Source organism: Parus major, chromosome 13, assembly GCF_001522545.3.
Source record: "Parus major isolate Abel chromosome 13, Parus_major1.1, whole genome shotgun sequence".
In the NCBI taxonomy this organism is placed as follows: Eukaryota; Metazoa; Chordata; class Aves; order Passeriformes; family Paridae; genus Parus; species Parus major.
The window spans coordinates 14,599,732-14,627,403 of record NC_031782.1 but is presented as its reverse complement, the minus strand read 5'-3'; the positions used below and the strand labels follow the sequence as shown (position 1 = coordinate 14,627,403).

General features: G+C 38.6%; 1 protein-coding gene across 2 annotated transcripts; it reads left to right on the top strand.

Annotated features, from left to right (window-relative positions):
* Positions 1-97: 97 nt before the first annotated feature.
* Positions 98-27,318, top strand: LCP2 (lymphocyte cytosolic protein 2). Of its 2 annotated transcripts, none has more exons than XM_015641563.2 (21): positions 98-346; positions 2,721-2,783; positions 5,296-5,342; positions 11,611-11,676; positions 12,527-12,558; positions 13,304-13,338; positions 14,546-14,756; positions 15,494-15,582; positions 16,446-16,515; positions 16,720-16,803; positions 17,568-17,593; positions 17,686-17,705; positions 17,809-17,913; positions 18,821-18,851; positions 19,510-19,522; positions 20,527-20,647; positions 22,979-23,028; positions 23,884-23,987; positions 25,182-25,265; positions 26,014-26,169; positions 26,884-27,318. In XM_015641563.2, exons 1-21 carry the CDS (start codon positions 269-271, stop codon positions 27,004-27,006), a joined length of 1,608 nt encoding a protein of 535 aa, XP_015497049.1. In that variant the 5' UTR covers positions 98-268; the 3' UTR covers positions 27,007-27,318. The 2 variants fall into 2 exon arrangements, with proteins under 2 accessions (XP_015497049.1, XP_015497048.1); XM_015641562.3 differs by having other exon boundaries at positions 14,543-14,756.
* The last annotated feature ends 354 nt before the right edge of the window (positions 27,319-27,672 follow it).

The following is a 27,672-nucleotide window of genomic DNA, read 5'->3' as shown; positions in this document are numbered from 1 at the left end:
ACCCTCTGCTGTGCTTCCTTGTTTACTTATTTATATTCAGAGAAAGGAAGTGGTAAGGCTGACTAGCTGAAACTTTTCTGAGAAGAGACCATTTTGTACAAGAGGAAGCAGTGTCGCTCTGGAACGAACTCACAACATAATTTCAATTGACCAGAAGAGTTCCTTGACAGAAGCAGCTGGAGGTTGGGCAAGGAATTCCTTGGAGAGAGGGAATCCATGGCAGAAAGGCTATGAGCACTCCCTGACTGCCTCGGGGAGAAAACCAACCATGGACCTGCGGAACGTCCCCTACCGCTCCGACGTGCTCACCTGGGACCCAGATGACTTGGCAGAATATTTCAGGACGGTGAGTTTGGCCGTGTTTTGTCTTCTTCTGATGGAGGAATGAACTGCTGTAACATTGGTTGGGCTGAATTCAGATATTTTATACTGGGCAAAGCTCGCTGCAGAACTAAAAGCAAAACCGCTGTCAAATGAGAAGCTGAGCTCAAGTGGTCAGTGAAAATGAATCTTGAAAGGGATTTTTGTATTGGGTATAGAGAAACTCATGGCTTACAGAAAATAAACACGTTACTACAGTACTGGTTGGTGTAACACACATTCACAGCTGTGGAAGGCACTCAGGTGTGAAGATTACAAATTTTCTGTTTCATCTTCAATGATTTTCAGAAGTGATGTTTTTTTTCCAAACTGCTCGGTGTAACAAATGAGCTTCTGAATGTCTCTGTTAATCACATCCATGGCTAGACCTGTAAAACTTGCAACACCTTGGGATTAGTTTTGAAATAACGTGAAGTTTATTTTTTTCAATGGCTCCTATTACTCAGTGAGAGTCTTGTCTGGTGAGTTGAGGCCAGTTTGATGGTAGAATGCAGAACTACTTAATAAAGATGAGCAGAAGAAACATAGAGTTTGTGTCTACCAAACCTCCAGAGAAGTGAAACTGCCATCTACTTACAAGCCCCTAATTTTAGGGTGCAGGAGTTAGTGGTACAGGAAAGTGAAACCAAGAAACTGGAGATGGAACAGATGAGATCATTATCAACAGGTAACTTCAGACAAATACGAAAAACATTAGAACAACAGTGCAGGGGGAAGTTGGACCACCATTTCCAAGAAATTAGGAAAGGAAAAACGGCTTTTTGAAAGATCTGATAATGATATTCTGAACCGTGATAAAAGGATCAACCGTAAGTTCTACCGTAACTGAATGCACATTTATCTGTAGTGCCTCCCTTCTAGTGATCAAGACACTCTCCAGAACAGAGATAATGGCATCCCACTCTTGGAGACCTAAATCAGGGCAGAAGTTGTTCAAGTGATCTAAAAAATCTGGCTAAGACAAGAATGTCAGCCCAAGTCAGCCAGCTCTGGGCACCTGTCACAAGTGAGCAGATCTTATCCCCAGAGAAACTCAGAGAATGAATGAAACAACGAAGAACCAAATTTTCAAATAATTTCCAATTTTTTTTGTTTGTTTAGAAAAAGCAAAGATGTTCATATTTGGGATATTCCATATTGGGATATTATTTTTAATAGATAAACAGCTTTTTTTTTTTAATCAATTACTTCAAGACTGAGGTTAGGTCTCAATCACAGTGATGTGTTGCTTCCCTCTGCATACAGACTTGTGCTGGTAACATCACAATAGCACTCACTGTATGAAAGAAATTATTTACAGGTTTAAGTTCTCAGTCTGCACAACAGTTTTAATCTGTATCCTAAAATATTTACCAGAGTTAGGTCTGTTTCATCATATGAATAACTGAAGGTGGCTCATAAAAATATCCGTTTTGCCGGTCCAGGATCCACTCTCACATTCACCAAGTTACAATGTTACACCTCAAAATGAAAATAGGGACAGAACTACAGGGGCACAAAGCTCCCTGTAAGAGCTCCTCTGCTTTAGGGGAGCTGTCCCAGGGTCGTTTGTCTGCATAACTTTCACTGACTAAAGTGTCAGACAGAATAAGAGTCATTCTTTTGTCTCAAAGCCTCCAAAAGTCACTTTGTGTACCTGATCTTTGGGTTCCTTCGGATTTGGACCCGATCAACTTGAAAAACACCACATCAAAAAATATAAATTGTGATCTAACATTATGCTATTACTGTTCAAATTTTAAAAAGAAGAAAAAAACCCAAAACTTAGTACAACTGTTGGAAATGTTTAAAAGTCATGTCTTGCTTTGTGGTCAAGCTGTACATGAACAGCTTCTGAGGAGCATATCCTTGTCCTAAATGCTACTGGAAAACATAATACTGTGGGAAAGCTTTACAAACATTATAGATCATTTCCAGGATTAACAAGTGAGATTTCCATCCAGAAGTGAAAACTTTTGGATCACAACAATGAACTCTGTGTCTGGGATCAGTCAGCTTTAGTATTCCTGGATAACAGGGTTTTTGCTTTACTTCTGCAGCTGCTCATCCCAGTCAGTACCACAGTAATCCAATTTTTCAAATATTTCTTTGGGCCAAGCAACTGTGAGGTGGTTTGTAAATGTGAGGAATAATGTGTTCATAAGTGGATGAAAACCTTTAAGTCCACTGAAAAATGTTTGTCATAAAAATCTATGTTTATGGGACAAAATGAGCCATTTAGGCAGGCCATAGCATACAAAAAGGTATCTTGAAAGCACCTCCTCAAAGCCAGCCATATGTTGAAGTATCTTTATTAATTACTTTAATTAAGGGTGCAATAATCATCTTCTCATTGACAGCTAAAGTATAAGGACTGTGAGAAAGTCGTGAGGAAGCACAGCATAAATGGACAAAGGTTTTTGGTAAGTGGAGTTGTAAAATTCCTTCCTGTAAAATTCTAATCAAGAGATGTTTTTGACTTTTTGTTTAGCACTGGCAGATGAAGAGCTGCCTTCCAGGTGGTTACTGAGGTATAAATATGGGAGGTAAATGTTTTTGCTAAAATCAGCCAGACAACTTGCTTTCCATATGGAATGCTGGGAGCCCAAGCATGTTGTTCAATATTAATATTTTTTAAACTGGAAGTTCTAAGCCAATAATATTGTCTTCAATTAATATCTTCCTTTACAGGAAGTTCTTGTTTTCAAATATTAACAACAGAAACCCCACATTTATTAATTATCCTCTCATACTAAAGAAGACACAGCCCTGCTCAGAATGACTGGCCTTTCATTGGAATAACTCCTTCATTCCTCTATAGATAAAATTAGATTTCCTCTGTTGCAATACACAAATCAGTAAAATTTAAGAGCATCAAAACTAGTAAGCAAAGTCCTAGTGGCTTTAAATCAACATTGTTCCAGGCTTGGCTTAATTTTAGAAAAAAGTTGATAGCTTCCACCAACATAGCAGCTGTTTCCAGGTCTTAAATAAATGTCCATGAAGATGTGTAGGAGCCTTTAGTATTACTTTTTGCTTTGATTTTCAAATATTAGCTGTTCTATTTTCCCAGAAGTAGTAATTTTTGTCTTCTGTTTAATTAGTCATTGTGGGGAGATCTCTCCATACTTCTGAAGTTTTGTATTTTTCATTTATTTCTCCTAATATTCAGTTTTTTGACATTTCATTGAAAAAAAAAAAAATTCATTGAAACATAAAAATTTTCAAGCTGCTGTTGTAGGAAGAGGATTTGACCCCTCCCTCCTGCTGGAGGGTGCAGTCAGCATTATTCAGATGTGTCATGGGATTTATCCCACAATCCCCCAAGAGATCCTCCTTAGCTCAAGCACTGAGGATCTGTGGCTGGAGTGGGAGCTCTGGCTCTGGAAGCATAATGACATTCTGGTAGTTTGTGAGGTGTAAATAGAAAGTGCAATAACTGTGTGATTTCTAAGTGATTTTTGTGTTTTTCTATTTTTTCTAGTGTTTCTGTAATTAGCTCAGAGTGCAGCAGCTCCTCAGAGGCATCCCAGCAGATTTGAAGGATGTTTTCTATTGAGCAAACCAAGCAGCTGCTCACCTCTGCTCAGACTCTTTTTAAGCTTTTGAATTACTTGGCAATTTTATAATGAAAAAAAGGGAAAAGGTTCATTTGTTAAACAGAACCACAGAAGATGTCCAGTAAAATATTCCAGAGTACAAAGCAATCTGGAAAAAAATTGCTTCTCTCTATGAATGGTTTTCCTAAGAAACATCTTTTTACATTTTGTGAGTGACTGGAAAATGCCAAATTATATTTGACAGAAGCAGCTGCTCAGGCTGAGTGTTTGCTGGGTTTGTAGCTGTTGTCAGATCTACATGATAAATCTGGCTCTAAAATTAATCAGAATAACATCCTAATTTCAGAGTCACCTTTCTGTGTCTATTGGCTACCACAAGGAAAGCCCTATTGAGATGCAGTAGGAATAAAACCAAAGGAGTTTCATGTAACTTAGTCTAATAAAATTCTCTGTTATTTAAAACAGAAATGTAACCCTTGTAAAAGAGTTTATACCTCTAATATTTGTCAGGTTTATCATCAGAACAGAACAGAACTCTGGAGAGAAGCTTAAAAAGCCTTTAGAAAAAATACAATTCTTCAGGAAGTACTGCAGGACATTTCCATAAAATCAGTATATTTTTCCTGTGTTTTACTCCTCCCAGAGGCAAAATAGTGTGGAAAAACACAGACAGGATTTGTTCTGTCCTGAACATTGACACTGACAGCTTTGTGAACCAATGTGTAATTAGAAACTAATTAAAGTTACCAGTAAAAGAGACAAAAAGAACCAGACTATCATCCCTGTTCCAAAGAGAATTTGTGAAGCTTGTGATTAACTAAACAAAACACTAAACCAGTGAAATCCAAAATCCTCAGAATTCCTGAATCTGTCCTAACTCTGGATTTGCACATGCTGGAGGAAGAGAAGGGATGACTCTGCAGGAACATCAGGAAAGGTTTCCAGACAGCCCAGGGGCTGTGTTATGGTTGAGGAGGGAACAAACATCCTTCCCCCATCCCAGTTTCTAGAAAGATCTGCTTAGGCTGCCAAGGCTGCTTTTAAGTCCAAGGGGTTTTCTAGCAATGTGTCCCCTAGAACATGGGATTTCTTGTTTTTCTTTCTGTTACAAATAAGGTTCTTAGAACAAAACTCCAGCCAAAGGTTCTGTATTTTAAAATCTACAGTTCCACTTTGAAATTTTGCAATCATGCACAATATTGCCTAATTTCACTGTGCAGACATGAAGGAATTCAATATATCTGGTTTCTGAAGTCCTGTAAATACCACATGAATTCATGCCACATTTTTGAATATATGTGTATGACTTACTTGGGTAAGTCACAGGGTGTTCCATGGACAATTTTATCAGATATCTCATGTGTTTCCTTTCCAGAACATGTCTGAAAATGATATCCAGAAATTTCCAAAGCTCAGAGTGCCGTAAGTAAAGTCAAATTATCTTAATCTTAAAAATTATTTTTGCTGTTTTGCAATGAAGTCTCATAGGAAATATCAGACAACTGATTTGTGAGTGATTGGCAAGAGATTTGTGTATTGGAGCATATTGAGAGAAAAAGAAGAATATTCCAAGATAAAATGAGTGTTGTCATGACTGCTCAAGCAAAATGATACAATACAAAAAGATTGTCTGGGGGAAGTTCAAAAGAACTCCTGCACAAATTCTTTGACTGACAGCAGCTACACAAAGGTTAAACTTTCATTAAGTATTACCTTTGAAGCCTGACTTAACTGATCACTGCTTAACTGTTGACTTTAACTAAAAGGAAAAAAGAAAAAGTCAGTTATGTCCACAACAGGTGAGGATTTGAAATTATTTTCATATGCTTTTGCTTCAGGTGGGCATTCAAGAGAAATCAGTCTGGGCCATGTGATTCAATGTTCAATAGCTTTCCTCAGCTCCTGTGGATTAGGCCTTGAAAAAGTTTCCAATTCATCTGAATAGCTTCCATAATTCCATAGAAGTTACTTAATGAAGAACAATAATCCCATTGAGTCAATACTGAGTAAGAAAAATTGGCTTCTTCTAGTATTTAATGGTGGAAAATTAAGGACTTAATTCTGAGTTCTCTGCTACATATTCAAGCTGGAGGTTAGAAGGTTTCTAACCATGAGACACATGGAGCTCTTCATGGTCTTCCAAACAAAGGAGGGAGAAAAAAAATGAATTCAAGCTGTTCCAGCATGGCTGTGTTGCTCATTTCCCAGCTCCAGACTCTCTCCCTTCACACATATCTTGATTTTGCTACACAAGATACAATTTGCTTTGCCTTTTCTGGTACATCAGAGCTTGTGGAAGGTGTTTTTGTGCTCATGGGTGAGCTGGTGGGAAGAGCTGAGCCCAGCAGGACCCTTGTTCAGATCATGTATGAAGGACTGAATTTGAAAGCCCTGGATGTGACATATTTCTTAAAATCACATCTGTATTTTCATACAATAAATATCCTGATAATAGAGATTGTTGGTGTACAATATGTTAGTAAGGAGGTCTAGATATTATTTTAAAAAGATGCTCTGATGTCTCAGAATTTCTGAACTCACTTTCAATTAAAAGAAACATTGAACAATGTTGATGATAGACAGACTGTGTGTGACAGACTCATCTTATCATATTGGAGAACTTGGAATTCTCTGGTAATTTGTCCCACCTTAGCAGTCCTTTGGCAGAATTACCTCTTGTTCTCATTGTCTGAGCTTTTCATTTTAAAAACTTCTGGTGATTCTGGTAATTTCCTTTCAAATTTGTGAGAGAAAAGTAGTCAGTGGATGGTTTAATCAACTCAGACATATCAGAGATACTAATTCCATAGGTGAATAATTAAAATGAAATCTAACCATATGGACTTGCTCCTATTTCCTCATCAAACCTATTGATGCCTCAAAATTTGATTTTCACACCCTAGAAAAAGCAAACAGCTTTTTTTAGACAGGTCTTTGGGTTCCTCACTTGTTACACCCTGGCAGAAACTGAACAGCCCTTTCACTCAGATCTTTTTGATTTCTCAACAAGAAGAGAATTTGAAATCAAGAGCTTTAAAAGAAGAGTGAAGCTTGGTGCACAGCATGAGGAACTGAATAAATAAGTAGATATTCAAATCTGAAGGAAAGCTCTGGAACTAAGGCCTCTGTTCTCAGACTTTTTCATATTTACAAACAAGCAAAATATTCAGTGGAATATGGTGATTATACATGCATGGTATACATCCTCCATGTAATGCCACTCTTTAAAATAAGAATTTAGAGCTTTAATAGGGAAGAGAACCGGTTCTCACTCAAAACAACCAACCAGCCAAAAAAAACCACAACAACAACAATAAACCAAAACTCCCCTTAACCCCGAAACAATCTCTGGGATAGAATTAATGGGCAGAAGAATCTGCCATTTTTAAAAACACTAATTTCTTCAGAATCTCCACATCCTCATCAAAACACAAAGTGCTGGCTGGTGACTTCTGCTACAACACATTCACTCACACTCTTCTTTTTTATCATAATGCAAACCCCAGCTGGTTGTAGCAAGAGTTCTTCTGCAGGCTGAAAGAGGCATTAGCATATTTTAGTTACACTACCTTATACCTAATAGCAGTGCTAAAACTGAGCATGTTCTGCAAAAAGCTTAATATAAATAGCAGGTGTTACAGCTTTGGCCAGTGCTGAAATAAATAAAAGACAAATTGACAAGAGAGATTGTTCCTCAGTAAATTATCAAGAATATTCTGACCTACATGGAGCCAGCACCTGGAATCACACAAGGTTTGCAAAGCACAAAGCACAGCCTGGATCTGTACAGGTGTCCTGGCCTGGGTGTGTGGGCTTGTAAATGTGCATCTCTGAGCAAACCCACTGCTCTGGTTTTGAATAGAACTCTTGTCATTATTTGGGGATGATCCTCTGACTTTTCAAGAGTCAAAAGTAGGTCACAGTTATCATTACAAGGTATGACAGGTCATTTCCTGAATCTAATTATAAAACTCTACAACATTCTCTTATTACTAATGAACTATTATTTTGAAAACTAATCTCCACCAGCCCTGTTACAGGTGCATATCTTCATAAAACTTTTGGCTGCTTTATAAAAACCAAAAAAAGCCCCCAGATTTAAGTGCTATTTTGAAAATTAAAATACTTCTTAAAATCTTCAGCACTTTCCACTGAAAGGGCTGAACTCTTTCTGGAAAACTTTGCTAAAAAAGTTGATATTAATACCACTATGTTTAGATACACATCTGAATCCTCACAAACAACACACTGTGTCCTGAAGGAGATACACTGGTGAGACTGGGAAGGGATTTGGTGTATTTTACACAGAGCAGACACTGACCATCAGTCCTAAGTGCTAAATGAAACTCAGACCTAATCATGACTGTGTTACTAACATTTTGATTAAAAAATCTAATGAAGCAAGAGGCCAAATTACAGCTTAAGAGAAAAAAAAAGAGTTTTCTTATTGTTCATTAGCACTACTGCCAGTCAGAGAAGGTCATGAAGTTTAATACTTGGAGAGAACAAATTTGAGTCTTGCAAAATATTTTATAGCACTTTCAACAAACAGAATGTGCCTTATTTACTGTGGTCAGAATTCATAAATAGAAAAAGCAGTTTTAATTAAAAATAATGCTGATGGTTGGTTGACACCTGATACATGATACCTGAACCATGGTACAAACACTGGAATTAGTCTGTCACTCCTATTGTTTGCTGTCTTGAGAGAAAAGAGTTCCAAGTTTTCAGGACACTGTTGATCCTTCTGGCTATTCCAGTGGCAGGTTCATTGCAAATCTGAGATTTGGAATTTCCAGCCTTGTGGAAAAATCTCAAGGCATATCCCACAGCACTCCAAAGTGTACCCCATAGCATTGGCAGAAATTTCCAGTAGCAGAAAGCTCATCACTGCACTCATGGCATCTGCCAGCTCAGTGTGACACAGCCAGAGCCTGCAAACATGGCACAGTCTGGAAGTCATTCTATTTTCAGAAGAGTAAAAATGCAAACATAAAAACTGAGAAATCTGCTCTTTCTTTGTTAAAAAGGTAATGGGCAGATGTCAGTGCACACATGCTCTCAGCTGGGGTCTAAAGGTTGTTGCAAGGTTTGGAACATAAAGTTTGGTATTCAGTCTGGTTTGAAGTCAATAAAACAACATTGCATCTGCCCAGCAGAATCTTCTCAAAGGCCAAACCAAAGACTTGGACCATCAGCTATGCTTTGGACAGTGCTCAGTGGGCACCTCTGCAGCCTCCTGGCCCTAGAGGAACTTCTATTCCACCTCTCACTCATCTTAAGCCCTTTGTCCCAATACATGTAGAGTGGATTCTACTCATGTCAACAGTATCTGCAGTTAAGTGAACAAAAGGCAGTTTTGGAGTCCTGCTTTGGGGGCTGGTTGTGTGGGTTTTTTAAAAATTTCAACTTCCTGCTAGTTTTAAGTTTAGCAACTGGTGGAGGAGGTAGAAAGAGAATGAGAAGTCTGAGTAACATTTTCTGCAAGTGCTGTTGCCTTATCCTCTCCTATCATCCACTCCCACAGCTCAGAGAGCAGTGTGGTTTTGTACTTCCTTCCTCACATGGTGACAGGCTCAGCTGCTCAGTTCTATTCCCTGAGAACATTGCTTGTAATGCATGACCCTCCTAAAATTTGCTTTTTTCTAATAAAACCTCTGAGCTATTGGTTTGAAGCATTTCAAATAAAGTAGAAGATCAGACATTATATTTTAAGAATTATATGATTAATTTTTGGCAGCAAGATAATATGATCAACTTATTCCTGTCAGTTTCTCCTCAAAACCTGTTGGTGTAAATCCTCATAGCAGCCAGCCCAGGTTTAGTCCAGAAAGCTTTCAAACACTGGTCTCATTCACACCCAGGAAAGTCTGAACTCTAAGAATTATTAGCTCCAAAACCAGAGGACTTCATTTTACTTCTTTAGCTGAAAAAACCCCAAGATATTCTGAAAGATCCTCTTCCTCTTCTACAACAGGGAATAAGCCACAGACAAATTCCATAATCCATTTTTCAACCAAAGCACTGATGTGTGCAGGGCACTGCTCACTCCAGGGCATTTCCTGATGTCTCACATGGAATTTATTATTCACACAGCAACTTCCTTATCCCCTGCAGCAAAAGGAAATGTCTTGCTCAGAACAGCGTTGGTTCCACGGAAAAGAAGAGCAAGGGTTCTCCTGTGCCTGTAATTTGGCATTTCTCTTCCTTTATCCAACTTGTTTGGGTAACAATGTCAGATTTAGACAGCTGTAATCCTTCAGAAATTGTTAACACTTGTGCATGTGCTTATTTCAAAATGGGGCAAGCATGATAATACTGGCTTCAAACCAGAAAATTGCAAAATCCTGCCTTAAACAAGAAAACCTAAACAATATTCTTTCTCTGTATTTCTCCTTTCATACTTGGATCCTTGAGTGCATACCCTTAACTTCACACCACTCATCTTCATCCTTTTCAGGCAGCACTATTACCTTGATCCAAAATGACTTCATTTTCTTGGCTTGTTTTTCTTAAGAGGGCTTGAAAACCTGTCTTCCTCCAGTCCCGGCTCAGAAGAGCAGTTAGACGTGAAAGATGCGCTAATTAGGTCATTTGGAAAAAAACAGGGGATTGTTATTGCTGAGTAGCAGTGAAAGGCATGAAAGGAAAGAAAAAGACAATAGGGTGATAATTGCCTACCCATAAACCAGTATTTAACAACATTGATATCAACTCTGATTGAGCCAGTCTAAGTTGCGTGGGGAAGAAGTTAACAAACAATTAAGATTTTACAGAATTTAGAATCTGAGACAAACAGATATGTAAAGTTCCTGATGTTTTTCATAATACTTATATTTCCACAATTATTGTCTCTGATAGACCTAAACAATACAATCTGCAAGTAAAACGGGATATTTTTGACTGGACGTATGTAAGTGATTTGCTTTGTTTGCCACAGGATTTTCTCTGTTGGATGTTCCTCAATAAGAAATAATGACAATTCAGAATCAGATCATGGCTCATCCTAAGCTTTTTTTGAAACAAAATAATCAAAGAGGCAAACTTCTTTAGTAGCAGAGCAGAATTCTGGTCTCTCAGTAGAATTAACCTTGTGAATCTCAGTACTGACTGTCCACTAAGAAAGATCTCTCCAGGCATAAAATTACAACCTTTTGGTATTCCATGGCCAAAATATATTAAAACATAGAATTAGATCAGCCTTTCCCTCCTCTCTGCTGGAGGGATTCTGGATGATGGATGGTTTGGCTGCAGAGGAAGGAATACTAGAAGAATAGAGAAGATTCTCAGGGAACATTTAATCCCTGCTTTTGCAGCCATAAACTCTGTTTTCTGAAGTATTATTTGCTTTTTCCATGCAAAATCATACAAATGCCATGGCCATTATTTGAAGCAGTGTGATGTCTATAATACCAAAGATCCCAAGGCTTGCTGGGTTTAATGTTTATTTTTAAACACATCCAGCAACATGGGGTTTTACCAAGGTAAAAACAGTCTAGCTTGTAGTTGGCTGTGCTGTAGCACAACTTAGCAATAAGTGGTTTTTATCACACTGTAAATAATAATAACGAGTTACCAGCTTAAATTTAGCAAATACTGAGGAATAATGGTGAAGAAAATGATTTAGCTGCTGTGACAAGGTTGAAGGGATTTTTTTTTTACAAACTATTTTTGTTTTTCTTTCCAATAGAATTGTAAGTAAATTAAGCCAAGAAATAAACAAAAATGAAGGGAGGCTCTCTTTCCTTCCAAAATGGTGAGTAAGATAACTCAAGTTTCTGTTCAAAGCTTTCAGATTGATCATTTCTGGACTGGTTTTCATTTGATTGACACTGCCTGGATCAGAAGTGCAGCCTGGAAATTCTGTAAAATAAAGCTCTGTTTCATTAATGTCATCTGATATCAAATATCAAATCCCGAGCCCATGAACATCCCAGATACTCCTGCCATGTCCAGAACCAAATAACATTTGCACATTTCATGCAATTTATCACCTGAGCACACAGCCTTTAAGAAGGCCATGAAGCCTAAGCATATATTATTAATAAATCAGCATTAATGCATTCCATAGATCTATACATCATTATACTCTTTCATTCTTAATATTTGTCACTGAATATAATATTCACAATAGAAGAAGAGCAAAAATTACAAGAACATTCTATGAGAAAAGAACAATTTATGAACCTACCCAAAGAAAACCAAGTCCAGTCTACAAACCATGGTTTTGCATCATCTGATAACAGGATTTTACATTCTTCCAGTCACTAGAATCCAAAACTACAGTTGAAAACCATAAAAACCTTATTTAACTTTACATTTATGAACTTGACTTTGAAGTTTCTCTTTTCAGGACTGGTAAATGTATTTTCTGAGCCCCTTGCTTCAAACCACTTGATTTCTCTGACTTCAATTCTCCTTGAAACAAAGTTTTTATTAGGATCCTCTATCTAAACATCAACTAATGTTTTTTTTGGCATTTTGGGCAGAGTTAAACTTATCTGTGTAAACTTCATTCTATAGTAACAGTTAACTATCACCTTTATTTGCAATAGAAGCATCAAAGATTTAATGGAAAGAATTTCTTTTTTGTATCTTTGTTGCAGGGCCCAAACACAAAAATCTCCAGAAAACACAGGTAAGTGTATACTGGCAGATCCTAGCAACAAAAATGCTTAAAAATATTAGAATATTAAATTAATACTTGCAGAGTCAACAGAGGGGAGCAGGATTAGGAACCAAAAACCCAAAACAATAAATGAAAATATGGGAGTATAAAGAAAAAAGAAAAGCATGGATGCAGGATAGAATAAGAAGAAAAAGGGAAATAGTAACAAAGAGAATAATAAGAAAAAATGTTTTTAAAGAGAAAAGATGGTGAAGGAAGGCAAGAGTTGAGACTTATACCTGAGAATCATCAAAATGTCTTTCTTTAACCCAATAAATTGTATCACTGCTTATATATTTCTGTTCCAACATCTCCACCCCTTGCCCTTCCTCCTAGCAGCACGGAATTAGAGAGGGAAGCTGAAATTAAAACAAAAAAACAACAACAAACCCTTCTTTTATGAAAGCTAAAAAAGACTTAAACAAGGAGATAAGAAGCCCGGGCTCGTTCTGAAAGAATTTTGTTTCAAATGATATAATTTAAATTGGAAATGGGACAAACTCGAAGTGCCAGCACCCAGATCATGTCACAGCAGGGCAGCTTTATCTTAGTTTTGAATCAGGATGTTATTCACGGTGCCATCTGACTCTGAAAGAACAGCTCGTTCCTGTGGCACAGTTCTGAGGTTCAGAATTCACCTGGGATTTGCTGGGTTCTTTCTGACAAGTTATTACGTCTTTGACAAAGAAATGTGTGGTTGTGCTTCTTTCCCCAGGGTACGCTCAGGATGACGGTGGCTGGTCCTCGTTTGTGAGTATTTGGGTTAAGAAAACCCCCTGGCTCAGGAGGGGCTGCCCCTTCCTGCACTGGCTGCTTGGGGAGGCTGGGGGAGGAAAAGCAGGAGTGGCTGGATACAGATTTCCTCACAGAGAAAAGGTTCTCCCCCAGAAATACAGAATTGCCTTCCTATTCCACTGCCTCGAGCAGAAGCTCCCAGCCTCTGAGCAGGTCCCCACAGAACCACAGCTGAGTTTTACATACCTGTCTCAAGCTCTTAAATGAGGTGTTAGTAGATGCAAAGTTGTTGTGTTATTCAATGGCAAATTCTTGCCATTTAGAACCAATTTGTTCAACAGTAATTTATTTTTTTTTTTCAAGCTATTTATACTGCAGAAGTTCCTTCTGCCTTTTGGCATAGGAAATACCTTGCCAAGGTCATTTGGTGAAACACACCCACCTGAGCTGCTGATGCACAGTCTGCATGTATGAAGATCTCTGAGGCTGACCAGTGCTAATGGCTTTTCTTCAAAAATAAAAGGGAGAAGACACTTGTTACTAAATTCACAGGCGATTTGCTGCTGTTCTGGGAGCACAGAAGTAACCACTTACAGAGCACCTGGGCTCTATGCCAGTGCAGAGGACTCTGGAAATTCCAGCTGTGGTACCAGTGACAAATGGAGTGTTCTTTTTCTCTCAAGCCTCGGCAGACTGCACAGAAGTGCAGTGACCTTATTGACACTGTCACCTTGTGAGGTCCTGCAAACGAGGCTGGTTTGAGTCAGGAGCATGCCAAGAGTCAAATCAAAGACCTCAGTTTTTATGAATGATTTTTCAAAAGTTGGGTTGCATGCTGTAGAAAGCAAGAAATTAATATCAGCAGCATCCATTGCTGCTCCATTATGCTCCTAGGAACACTGGCTTGTTTGCTGGTGCCTTGTCTGTTCCCTAAAACACTTCACACATTTCAGTAAACTTGCACTTTATCTTGACCTCCCACTGTACTCACTGTCATCAAAGGATATTTGTTTTGTTTCTTAAGCTCTGGAGTGCTCCATGCATTAGTGGAATGTTGCCCCCTTTCCCTGTATTATTTCCCTGTATTTTTTTCCCCTCAAACTAGTTGTAAAAATTTGGTATTTTCCAGAGTGAAAAATCCCACAGTGAAAGGCCCCAAGGAAACTGCTCTGAAGGGTTTATTCTCTCCCAGCATCCACTTTTTATGCTTGTTTGCCAGGATGATGATGATGATGATGATGATGATGACTATGAAAGCCCTGATGAAGACCAGGAAAAGGAAGATGAGGCTGACTATGAATCACCAACAGAGGAGCCTGAGGAAGCAGGACATGACAGTGATGGTTATGAGCCTCCTCCAACCAATAATGATGAAGCACATCACAATGTCATATTTCCTGCCAAGTCACTTCCAAGCAGCACAGATTATATAGGTAATTACTAAAAATTAAGTGCTATTAATAATTTACAAATTAGATTTTTCCCATGTTATCAGCCACATTTTAGGTGGGTGATAATGGAATAGAGATTTTTCCTTGAAGGTAACAGTGAAATTTATGAGCAAGATTTAGTGACACAAACTCTGTGAGCTTGTGATTTTTAAAGTTACATTTTCTACTTTGGACAAGCTCTGTTGGAATAAAGATTAGTTTTGTGTGATGTGTGCAGTATTTGGCCTTTGATCTGAAGCTGTATGAAGTTACACACATGTACATGCTGCAGTAGCTTTAGCAGTGCAGCCTTGGACAGAGCAGGTTGTCACAACAATGGCAAAACAACTAGTGAGACTTGGGAAAAGAACAATCAGCTGTCCCTGCCTGTCGTTTTTGTTTTATGTCTGATTCCTCAGCAGCCTGGAGGTGTGGAGTCCATTCAGGAGCACAAAGCTGCCATTCAGATTGGCTGGTGTTTCACACTCAAGGCTGCAGGAATAAAATAAATCCTGTGGCCAAGAGCCTGGCAGAGGAGTCACCCCACAGAGACACACCAGCCTGGAACTCCCAACACTGATCCTAAAGCAACTGCCAGTCAAATCCTACTGCAATGTCTCTATGATTTATTAATTTCAGTAGCCAGGTTCTTGTAAGGGCTCTTTGTCATAAAGATCTAATGAGTATTAGATAATCAAACTCTGTGTAGTTTCTTAGTTTGGGATTTTTGTTCTCTCTAGACAGACCTTCAACAACCAGATCACCACATCAGCCTCCAGTACCTCCCCAGCGACCTGGCCCAGCCTCATTTGGGGGAAGAAGTGTTACTGTATGTTCCTTTCTTAATATCTCACCTATTTCCTATCCCAGGACCTTCTTAGGAGTCCAAGTGTAGGACCATTTTCACTCACCTAGTGAATGAAGAGAAAGCCATCAAAACAGGTTTTAACTCTGTTACAAGGTGGCCATTGTTCAAGGAACACTTATATTTCATGGGAGAAATATATTTAATTATTTCATGTTACTTCATTGATTCTTACACTGGAAATATGCACCTACTTGTGAATGCCTCTCCCACATAAAAATGATAGATTTGTAAGAGATGCCTCTGTTTTGAAGAAAAGGTTATTTTTTTCCAAGCTATACTTCTAGCAGTTGCCCAATTGAATTAGGACCACATAAAAGTGTAAGAGACTGTATAATCAGAACAATGATGGCCAGTATTTGATTCCTTTCTTTTTCCTGCTGTGCCTACTTCAAAACTGAAAGCTCTTGTGCTGTTGACAGCTGACACTATAGGTTCAGTGTTTGCAAGAACAGATATACACTAAACCTACCAATGAATACACAAGTAGAGGTTTAGGATGTGCTGCAGGGACTTTTGGTCTGATGCAGTGTCACAGAGATCCAACAGCAACCTGTTCCTTTCCTTGGACAATCCACCCCCCCCTTCCTCAGGAGACATCCCACTGAGTGTTGGGAGGAAGCAGATGGAGGCAATTCTGCACCCAACAAAACCCAGTGAGTGTAGGTCAAGCCTCAGGAGGGTCCCTGGCTCCTTCCTGCCACGAGCAGAGACCTGCTCCTTGTGCTGTACCACACAACAGAGGCAGATGTGTGCGGTGGGGTTAATACACTCAAAAGGAGAAAGGCAAAGACACATTTTAACCACTTGTTAAATACTTGTTTTAGCTGCCAGCTTTCCCTCCTCCACCAAGCAACAACGACTTGAGTAGAGACAGAAACATGAAGCCTTTGAAACGTGAGTACAGCTGGTGTTCTCTCTGTAAAGTTTTCCCAAGACTGCACTTCACTTTTCCCTCTTTTCCCTCAGTTCCACTCTCTTCTGCTACTCCTACAGGAGAATGAATTGTTATTTTAAGAAGTAACACCAGTTCTAATCTATGCAAAATAAATATATATTGCCCTATACCAGCAAATGATCTTACACAGCTGTTATGTTTAGCCCCAGCTCCTTCTATAGACAGAAGCACAAAACCCTCTCTGGATCGTTTTGCTCCCCCATATGAAAGAGAAAGCCCAGGATCAGGTCAGTATTTGCTTACATTAATATCACTGAGGTTATTTAATTACTGAAAATCATCAGTTTGTATATAATTAATGGAAAAGAACAAGGCTCAACCAGACGTAATCAAAGTCATCTGTTTATGAATAAATGGTGTGAGCAGAACTTACAAAGTGGGAGAGAAATTTCATCTAAAAACAACCCTGAATCAGACAGGTGAACAGAAAGACATTATGAAAACCCTGTGCAATAAAGGTTTGATGTCCACTTAATTGATTGAACATGGAAATATTTAATAGGTTAAAGGAGGAAAAAATCACCTTTGTATACAAAGGTAGTGAAACTGTATACACTGCTGTAGGTAATGTGGCAAGAGACTTAAAAGAAGGCTGAGAACTAATAGAACCCAGAAAAAATGGCATTTCCTTCAGACCTGAAAACCACATTACACAAAGCATCTACAGATATGACTCTACAATTTTATTATCTAAACTCTTATCTGTTATATAATAGCAAAAAAAGTATCCAGTAGTTCAAAGCTGAACCTTAGATAATGTGATTGTGACACATGCCATGCTGAAATTGTTCAGATTTCCCTTTAATAAAAGAGATTGCAATTTTACCACCACTTGCAAAGCCAAGATATTTTTCTGGCTTTCATCTCAGGATGTGAGTTCTTCAGCCTGCAAGACTGACTTTGAATTTTATGCAAAACTCATTTATTTCATAGGAAGTTTAATTAATTAACTTCCATTTTTTTTCTAAATGTAAGCTTTTACTGTTTTCAGGGAAGAAGCCAGGCATTCCTGAAAAGGTAATTTTCTTTTTTTTTTGGTGATTATTGATAATTTTTGCCTATTTTGATACACTTATACATTCTCTTAACTACTCCTTGTTGTTTTACAGCCTCTGGTTTCACAGCTCAGGTAAGAGTTTGTCCTCTGCAAACGACCCTCTCATTGCCAGTATTCCCCAGTTATTTCTTAATAAGCAGCTTTTTGCCTTTATTTCATCTTGCTCCTGCTTTAGATCCCTGGGAGAACAATTAGCAATGATGCCAAAACCTCCTGTCCCACCAAGTGACAGATATGAAAGAGGCAATCCACCTCCTCTAAGGAAACAGAGCCCTGGAAAGTAAGTGCTCATTTAATTGAGATTCAATAAGGAGAAATGAAATTTAACAAAAATATCTGACTTACTGATAGTTGTACTTGTTACTGGTCTGATTTACTGGTACTGCACCACAGCAGGGTCTGTGGATATCAAAGTTTTGGTTTATTAATATGCACAGGATGTGCTTGAAGCTGCAGAAAGGTGTGAATGCAGAAAATTTCTCTAGTCATATGTGAAAGAGCCATTACATGGGGCACGACTCACTTCCAAGTCACACAAGCATATGCATGATCCATATTTTTTCCACCAGAGCAAGTTCTTGTTCTAGGGAACATTCTTACATGAGTTCTATTGCTGTTGTTTAAGGGTGTTAGAAAAGGAAACCTTTATTTTCAACCCATTGATTTTATTAGCCTGCAAATCTCCTTCTTCACAGCCAGCAGGGTCTTCTAGCATTCCCCATTATTCCCCAGCATTTTCTGGACAACCTGGGGGCTGAATACTGACTGAACTTAAAACAAGAGAAGAAATAATTGAGATCTGCTAATCAGCCAGGATAATTTATCAGAGAAACAAAGACTGATATCGTTATGATGTGCTCCAGCAGTGCTGTCAAATATTATAAATGAGTTCAAGACTTGAACACTGGTGTTTCATCATTGTACAAAACTTGTTTTAAGCTCTAATCTTACAATCATCAGATATTTTCCTTATTGATAAAATCAAGATGGGCTAAGGACTACAATAATGCCTTAGATTATGGCTGAAAATTAGACTCTTAAATGTTTTTATGAGGAAAAAATGTTTCTGCATTCATTGGTCTTTAAAATTCACTATAAATTCATGTTCTAGTTGAAAATATGGCCTAATGCACACAAAGTGAATGAGTATTATTCCACCTATGATGGGTGTTTTGTTTTCATTTCAGACAGATTTGGCCACCACACAAGAAAAATGAAGTAAGTATAGTCTCAAAGCATATATCTAAAAGTATAGGGGTTACAGTAAAATTAAGTACCTGTATAAACTAATAATGCTGGAAAAGGTAAACTTGTCTCTTTCATAAATTATAAGGAATACTCGTGGATCTTTCCATAGCACATGGGGTGTTTTTAAACAGCTCTTCTGTGTCAAGCTCAGTTTGTTCCCTGAGAACTTTATCTTGGATAACAGGAAGAATAAAGACAGAATTTCTTCTATGACACAGAGAGAAGTGGTTTTGCTTAAAGAAGATTTGGGCTTCTGGGGATTTTTTCAGCTTAAGCTGACCTAAAAGTTTCACTTTCAGATAACTCTGAAAGTCTACACTTACTTGAAGAAATAAAGAAAGTTTATATCTCCTGAGAGTTTCTGACTATTTTAGGTCAAGACACACTATGGGACATCCATCACACATCTTGCTTGTAAATAATAGCTGCACTTTAATGTGAAACCTTTAGAAATTATTTGGTGTTGCATGAAGACAAAACAGAACTTTACAGGGAAGTGACAGTGTAGGTATTAGGAGTCCCTGTATAATCAAAATTCACCAATGTCCAGATTTTGTTTTGTAAAACATTCCTAAGAACTGTGCTATAATACATTGCTAATTTTTTATTTTTTTTTTTGGCTCCCCAGGAAGAAGAAGACAGTAAGTATTTCTACAGTGATTCTGCAAACTTAAAATCTTTCTTTGTCTTAGTTCTAAAAAAAAAGAAAGTAAAACAGGGAATTATTTCAGAGTTGTTTCCTTAGAGCCATTTCTAAAGTCAGGTGGTATCTTGATAGGCTGTAGAATTCATATAAAGTGCCTCATGCAGATTTATATATCAAAGCCACAAACCCCAGGAAATCAATAGCTAATAGCTTCCTCCAGTCAGCCAGCAGGATTTCTTATTTTGAAATACATTACAGTAGAGAGATTTGTGTTCTGCACACTGCATCAAACAGCTGGAAACAGAAACCTGATGTCTCCCAGTCCTCAGCAAACCCTGCTGGCAGCAGGCTCTGTGCTATGTTAGTCACTTTTATGAACAAAAGCAGAACTTCTTCCATGTACCAACAGTGTCTATAAATTACTGCAGAATGCTGATTTCTGAAATTAAGTTGGTAAAGTGACTCTATAACAGAAGCAGGACATTTGGCCAAGTCTCTATGAATTATCACTGCCCCTAAACCTCCATAAAGAAAAAGATTATTTAAGATATGCAGAGCACAAATCTGTCCTACTCTTACTGCCAGTTCAGGTCTGACGACACTGCAGAAAGAAAATGTTTTATTTCATGCTAGGAGAAATCTCAGAATGATGTTCAAAAGGTAATATCAAATCTGCTATTTAGAAGCAATGTGACAGAAAACATGTACCACCTTCAGCTCTGCTGCAGTTCACATACCTGAATTGTGGCTTATCCAAAACAGAAGTCAGAAAATGTAAATATTGCTCAATCTAGTTCCAGTTTATTTTTAATTTTAATATCTAGTTTTAAGTTCTGAGCTGACCATATGAGTTTCTAATCTGTAACTAACACATCAAGAACATTTTACTGCATTATGTTTATCTAATTAAACAGCAGGAAGGTGACAGAATTTCTTCATTCTACTTCATTTAAGAATATCTCATGTAGGATTTAAGTTTCCTTCTCTTCCTCTCCACAGCTGCCCTCCAAAGACCAGTGCCACAGCTGTCTTTGCCCCCATACAGCTCCAATGCATTCCCACCCAAATCTGTCAAGCCTCCACCTAAGCAAGGATCCAACAGCATTCCTGCTGCAGAAAGGTTTGTTTCACCATTATTGCTCATTCCTTTTGAACATCAGTCTCTGGGTAGTTCAGTACTAAGACTGTGCCCTTGCCTCTACAAAATGCTAATTAGTGCTGTTCCTACGATCCAGGAGAATCCTTTATAGAATTTAAGCTCTGTATCAGTGGAGTAGAGAGTAGACATCAGACAAGAAAAAAACATGAATCTCTCTGTTTTATGGCAAGGAAGTTTTTTAAACTGATGGAGTGGCTACCTAGGACAGAGGTTAGACAAACTTAAGGTAATAAAAGCAGGCATTTATTGAAGGCCTTCAATAGACGCACCTTGGGCAGTCAGAAGCCTCAGGGGGGACACACCCAAGATGGATGATGGTCTCCAGTTTTTCACACAATTAAAAGTTTGGTTCATTTACATATCAGGGGTTAATCCTCCAGTTACAACTTCCAGGTAATGAAGTAATTTACTCCAAGTTTCACCCCCCCAGTTCACTGTTTACATCTCTCAGGGCCTGAGGCAGTGAGGTGTCCTTGAGTTTCAGGCCCAGAGAGGAATTGTTTTGTCTCAGTAACATGTGAGAACAGCAGCTGACAGCCTATGGAGTTTTAGAGTTATACACTAAAGCAGGACAGGATCTGAGAAATATAAAAGCTAAAATCCTAAGGCATCAAGACCGTACACAGTACAAGGCTTCCATTTTTGAGACACCTCTCCCATTGCTTGCAGGATCCATACGAATGACCAGTTGTTTTGGGAAGGGATCATCTCCTACTAGGCAGGATTCAGGACAAAGGAGCCCTGCACACTCTAGGAGCTTAAGCATTAGAGATGTAACTCCTCACACTTCTAAAAACTAAAAAAAACCCCATAACCCTGGTTATCTGGAATTGAATCTGAAAGAATTTCACCTCCCATTTACTAAATTTTACTCTAATAGTTGATAATTCCTATTTAAAATTGTGAACCTTGCTGCAATTTTTTCCCAGCATCAACTTAAAAATATTTGATTGTTATGCCTTCATTTGATAGACAGGAAAGCCCCTAATTAAATTTTGATTTCTGATGTACCATGCAACAGACCTGAACTTCGATGACTTAGAGTGGGCTCCTTGAGTCCATGTCTGATGCGCATTTTCTAATCTCTATATTTTTTAATGGCTCTTTGATGAATTCCTCACATTTACCATCATTCTCTGGAGTTGCTGACACCCAAGCAAAACAAATATTGCAGTAGCAATAGCAAGGTCATATGCAAATTGAGCTATTCCTATGATGAACACTTCTGCTTATATTCAAAGAGCATTGCCAAATTTGCTGTAGCAGAGGCCCCCAGTTTGACTGATTCTCTCCCATAAATCAAGTAATGATAGGGTGTTTTTGTTGTGCAAACAAAATTAGCATATTTATCTCAGAGTCTTTTCAACAGCTCATTTAAGCAGAAGAGAAATATGAACAGTAAAGGAAAGGAATGCAGGCCATTTATTCTCAATTAGGTGAAGAAACAAAAAATAACAGAAATTGAAGCGTGGGACTCCATTTTGAGCAGTTTTGGATGTGGGTTGAGGTTGGCAGAGATCTCTGGATGTCTTCTGGCCCAACCCCCTTCCCAAGCAAGGTCACCTTGAACAGCCTGCCTGGTACCATGTCCAGGTGGCATTTGAATGTCTCCAAGGAAAGAGAGAGATTCCACAGCATTCTTGACAACCTGCTCCAGTGCTTGTTTGCCCTCACATTAAAAAATGTTTCCTGATGTTCCGAGGGAAGCTCTGGACTTGTCACTGGGCACCAGTGAAAAGAGCCTGGCTCTCCCTTAAGATATTTCTGTGCTTTGAAAGATCCTGAGCCTTCTCAGCTTCCAGCTCCCTCAGCCTTTCCTCATGTGGGAGATGCCCCAGTCCCTGATGTTGCAGGTTCTTCCCAGCTTGCAACATAAATGTGATGCTACATTTTTATCAATATTGTTAGAGAAGTCGCAAGAAAAATAACTCTGTTAAGTGGAACCCTGCAGCGAGAAAGCTCTGGTGAGGAAGGATGGAGTCATTCCCTGTGAAAACTCCACAAGCTGAAGTAATTCTCTGCATTGATCCTGGTACAGAAACCTCGGTGGCCTTTACTGATTACCTTATTCCCAGGTACTGAGCTCCAGGTAAACTTAAAGGTGGATCCACTTATATGAAAAGAAGGAAAGAAAAACAAAAAGAACAGAGAAGGCTCTCCTCACCCTGAACAGGTCTCAAGGGGCTCTCACATTCTGTAAAACAGGCACGAAGTCCAGATCAGGTGATCAGAACACAGAAATGTTGTAGAGAAATGTTCTGTTTATACTGACTACTCCTTTTTTTTAAACAGTGCTAGAAACCTGTCTTCAACTGGCTCTCTACCACCACGCTTCCATCCAGGTTTGTATCCTGCATTCTTATACTTTTTTTCTTCTTTAAGTGAATGAAAGTGGAAAGATAGTTTCAATGAAGTCAATAATTTTTGGGTTTTTTTTAAATGGATGTTTCTTCTTGGACTGTGAACAGAAAACTATCAAGTTCTTGAAAGGCATCTTGTGTACCTTACTTAGTCTGAATTAAAGATTTTAGGCCTTTTTTTTCCCCCATGAAGTTTAGGCTTCTTGCCTAGTTAAACCAGCATCAAAACTTCATAAAACCATCCTTTTCTGTACAGTACTGAGAGCTGAGCTATGCAAATCACTGTGGTATGCTAATACTCCCCAAAAAGGTTAGCAAATGCTTTTCATGTGAAATATGCTCCATATTTATCTTTTAAGAAAAAAAAAAAATAAAGATAACTTAGACATCGATTGCCTTACAAGTAATTTTTTGCACATGGTAACACGTGTCAATATCCTACAATCCTACAGTGACATTTTTTACTTTCTTATTGCTGGGAAGGCAAGGATTGCAAAGAGACAATATTACTTCTGTCTCTAAAGAAACCAAGATGCTCTCAAGCGAGTAACTGTGGTACAGAAACTGATGTCACCCCTATTTCAAGTTCATATGTTCTAATGAGAATCTGAACCACAAGAGCTCAGTTAAAGTCCGTGTGCACCAAGGATGGAATTATGTAAAGAACCTGGTTCTCATAGAGAAACCTAAAGCAGATTTCAAATAATTTCTAGATGTCTCGGTACCAGGGTGATACGAATACTTCATGCTTCATAAAATCAAGATCCTACACCCTGGGTGCACAGATGAAATTATTTTCCTGGTTTTAACAGTTTTTCTACTTTTGTATCTCTGAAGGCAGCAACAGCAGATCTCCTTCAAGAGGCCCAGCTGACATGAGACCTCCACTGCCAGCTCCTAGCAGACAGACTGTTCACCAGACAAACACACAGGAACATGAGGTACAAAATATGAACCATAAGTGTAAAGACAGCAAGTTTTCTGGCTTTGAGAGAGAACATCTTTCAAAGTTGTTCTTCTAGTCAGTAGTCACTGTCAGGACATACTGAGTGCTTTCAGTTTCCTTTTCTGTGTCAAACTGTAGTGCCTTATTTTGTCCTCACCAAGAAAAACAGTAACAGCTGAACCCCAGCAGAACAAAATAAGAAAAATACTTGTTTGCTGGATTATTTGTTTTGCACAACTGCCTTCAAGCAGCATCAGATTTTCAGTTTTCCTTCCACAAAACTTTAATGAGTAGAAGACTCAGTCTTATAAGTGCATTTTTGCTTCACATTTCCTTAAATAAAACAAGTTTAGAGCAAACCACTCATGGTGATAGCACTGCTGGGCAACCATAAATAGTACATTCACAGGAAGTCTGCATTATAGTCTCAGATGATAGTTAAGGATAGTTAAGGCACCTTTGTGCCTAGTGTCCAGGTAGATAAAAAAGAACATACCACTTAACATCTTTTACTGAAGGTCTTTGGAAATACCTATTTTCTTAGCTCACCTGCAAGGGCATTATAGGTAGATCTGTAATATTTTCACATTTATCAAAGTGAGCAGGTAATTTAAAACAACTTAGCAGCACTTTCCATACCATAATAGCAGTGTGATCTGTGACACACATACCCTCAGAGATTCTTCACACAGACCCACATATGCCTCACACTGATATCTCTCTCTCTTATTTGCATGTTGCCTGTCACATACAGGTAACACCTTACAAAAGAAATGCCTTGTAAAATCATGGTTCAGGCCTTGTTATTTTGGCTAAGTATAACTAGCAGCTAGCTTGATAAGTTCCCATCTTGAAAACAAAAAGTTCATTAACATAAAAAACTATTCTTGGGCAGAAAAACAAGTGCACCTGTAATAATGAGGGATCTGTTCCATGAGAATCAGTAGAAAAAGTATGTAAATATTGTTAGAAACAAAAGTTTTGATTGACAGGTGCACTCACCATTACCAACCAGTAAGTTCCTAACCAACTGGAATGAAACACGGTGCCTTCTGATAACCATATAAATATGAGCTGTGTGCAATAAAGATGGGGCTATGATGGAAGAAGGAACAGGTGTCATTGTCTGTCTCTACTGTGATAGTTGCCATTCCCTGGCAGTTGACTTTGTCCTTGTCCTGTTCCCCAGCCCCAGGGCTCTCTGAAGGATGAGTGGTACGTGGCTTTTGTCAGCCGGCCGGAGGCAGAGACAGCGCTCCGCAGGATAAACAAGGTACCTGCACAGGGCTGGGAATCCCACCCTTTTCTAGGCCATAGAGACCAGCAAAATGAAGTACAGGTACAAACAAGGCTTATCTGTACATATGGAAATAAATTAAAATCATGAAGATAAACAGAATTATTGCTGTGGGAGTTGTGGTTACCCTGTGCTGCCTCACTGCACTTGCCATGAGCTGAAGATGGCATGTGCACCACTCCAGTGGCTTGTGCTAAAGTCCAGCTTATGAGGTCCCATTCAGTGCCTTTAAGAAAGGGATTCTAATGGAGGACTTGTCAAGATAGATCTGAAATTAAGAAAAGCAGAGAGAGTGGTACAGTATCACTGCCTTTACCTAAATTACACCATGTCATTATTTTAAGCCGTCTATAAATACATCACGTAGGAAACATGATTGGCACTTAGTGGAAATGAACTTCTCTTCTGATTAAAGTGATGTGAGGTTTGGTCTTTGATATTTTACTTCCTTCTTTAATGGAATCTCTCCCTCATACAACAGCATCCCTACCTTCCCTTAGAATCTGCTTTTGTAACAGAGTGGAAAGTTTGAAGTAGCAAACTGAAAGACAACACAATTGTCAAAAGACCTAAATGCTTTAGTAGTGGTTTCTCTTATCAGAAAGGAAAAAGATTTCAGAAAGAAAACGCACTTAGAAGCATGAGTGCTCTAGTGAAAGTTGTTACACTGCTCAAACCCAGAAGTGTTTGCTATTTGTTCATCTTTCATTTTTTCATGTTTCAGGATGGAACATTCTTGGTGAGAGACAGCTCACGAAAAACTGTAACTCACCCATATGTACTGATGGTGCTGTACAGAGATAAAGTGTACAACATCCAGATCCGGTATCAGCAGCAGGACCACTTATATTTATTAGGAACCAGCTTAAAAGGAAAAGAGGTATTATGTGTTTTTCACACTACATCTCTTCATTGTAAGGCATCCCTGGCTCATTCCTCAGTGCCAGGTGATTGTTCTCCTGAGGTGGAATTCTGCTTGTTGTCTCAGAGTTATTCACAGGAGAATATTGTTATTGCTGGAAGGAGAATCAGGTTATGTGGTTTGCACTCAGGGAATGAAGGGGTGGCCTTAGAACACGGCCATTAGAAATCCACGTGTGTGGTTAGGGGATGTTTGTTTACCTCTGAGATACCAGAGAAGGGAAATGCAGAGCTGACAGCTAATCCAAACCTGCCACTTTCCAGCTTTCCTCCCAGACTGGTGGCTCAGCTCCAGCCTGCAGGACTGGGTGGATTTGCTGGCACCAGACTGATCAGCACATTCCTGGCAGTTCTGATCCAGACAGAACCCCTGAACTGATCAGCCACCTCTGAACTCTCAAGTACAGTCACCACATCAAGCACAGTGACAACAGCACATATTAAACAGATGAAGACTATAGAAATTAATTATACAACATTGCAGCAGCTTGTACACAGAATTACTGAGCTACAGATCATGGCAGGAATGAGAATGGTTGATCTGGACCTTATTTATTTTTTTATAATATTGATAAATAATTAGAATTTAAAAAAAAAAAACCCTTTTGTTTCTACTGGTTACTAATAATTCTGACATTTTGGCCTTAGCCTTCTCATTTTTACCATCCCACAGGAATTTTCTTCTGTAGCAGATATCATTGACCACTTCCAAAGAACACCCCTTCTTCTGATTGATGGAAAAGACAGAGGCTCAAGAAACCAGTGCATGTTAAAATATGCAGCAGGACATGTTTAAATGAAACTTTAGAGAAGACCACATACGGTACTGAACCCTACTGAAGTTTATAAACTTCAAGATATTTCCCTTTTCAGCAAACTAAAATCATGAAGTCATTAAAATTCATGGTTTCAAAGAAAAAGGACTATGTTATTTTTAAATTATGCCTTAAATAGAGTGTTCTAGAAATATAATTTTCCTACAAAATGTTTATTACTGTCCATACAGCACATGAGAATTTTTTATCTTCCAAGATATGTATATCCTCTTGAAATTATTTCCACACCAAATTTGATGAACCATAAATAAATATCAGTACAAGTCTCTGCATTCATAGGAGCTCTTCTTTTGGATCAGAATGGCAACAGCAATTTTGTTATTTGAAGTGAATACAGAGTAGACCCAAACGTTGTCAAAGGTGAGGAGTAGACAAGATAAAAGCCAATTTTTCCTCAATAAATAAATCAATCTACCTCTGCTCACTTCTATGAAAAGATCAGCTGAGATCTGAAAGACACACTGGTTTCAGTGGCACCAGAACCCCTCCAACCCTGGAAATGCAGGATCCTGTCTGTGTCTGGTTACTCAGCTGTGAAACTGTTCCCACTTTTGCAGGAAAACACCACACCCACAGACAGCACACCATCTCTGCCACAGCACTGGGGATTCCATGCCTCAGCCCAC

What these genes read in the sequence shown, in the direction of transcription:
- LCP2 (XM_015641562.3), top strand. Translation starts at nt 269, where the DNA reads ATGGACCTGCGGAACGTCCCCTACCGCTCCGACGTGCTCACCTGGGAC. An exon ending in AGCCAGGCATTCCTGAAAAG is followed by an intron (nt 17,594 to 17,685) that starts GTAATTTTCTTT and finishes GTTGTTTTACAG; the next exon opens with CCTCTGGTTTCACAGCTCAG. An exon ending in CCTCTGGTTTCACAGCTCAG is followed by an intron (nt 17,706 to 17,808) that starts GTAAGAGTTTGT and finishes CTCCTGCTTTAG; the next exon opens with ATCCCTGGGAGAACAATTAG.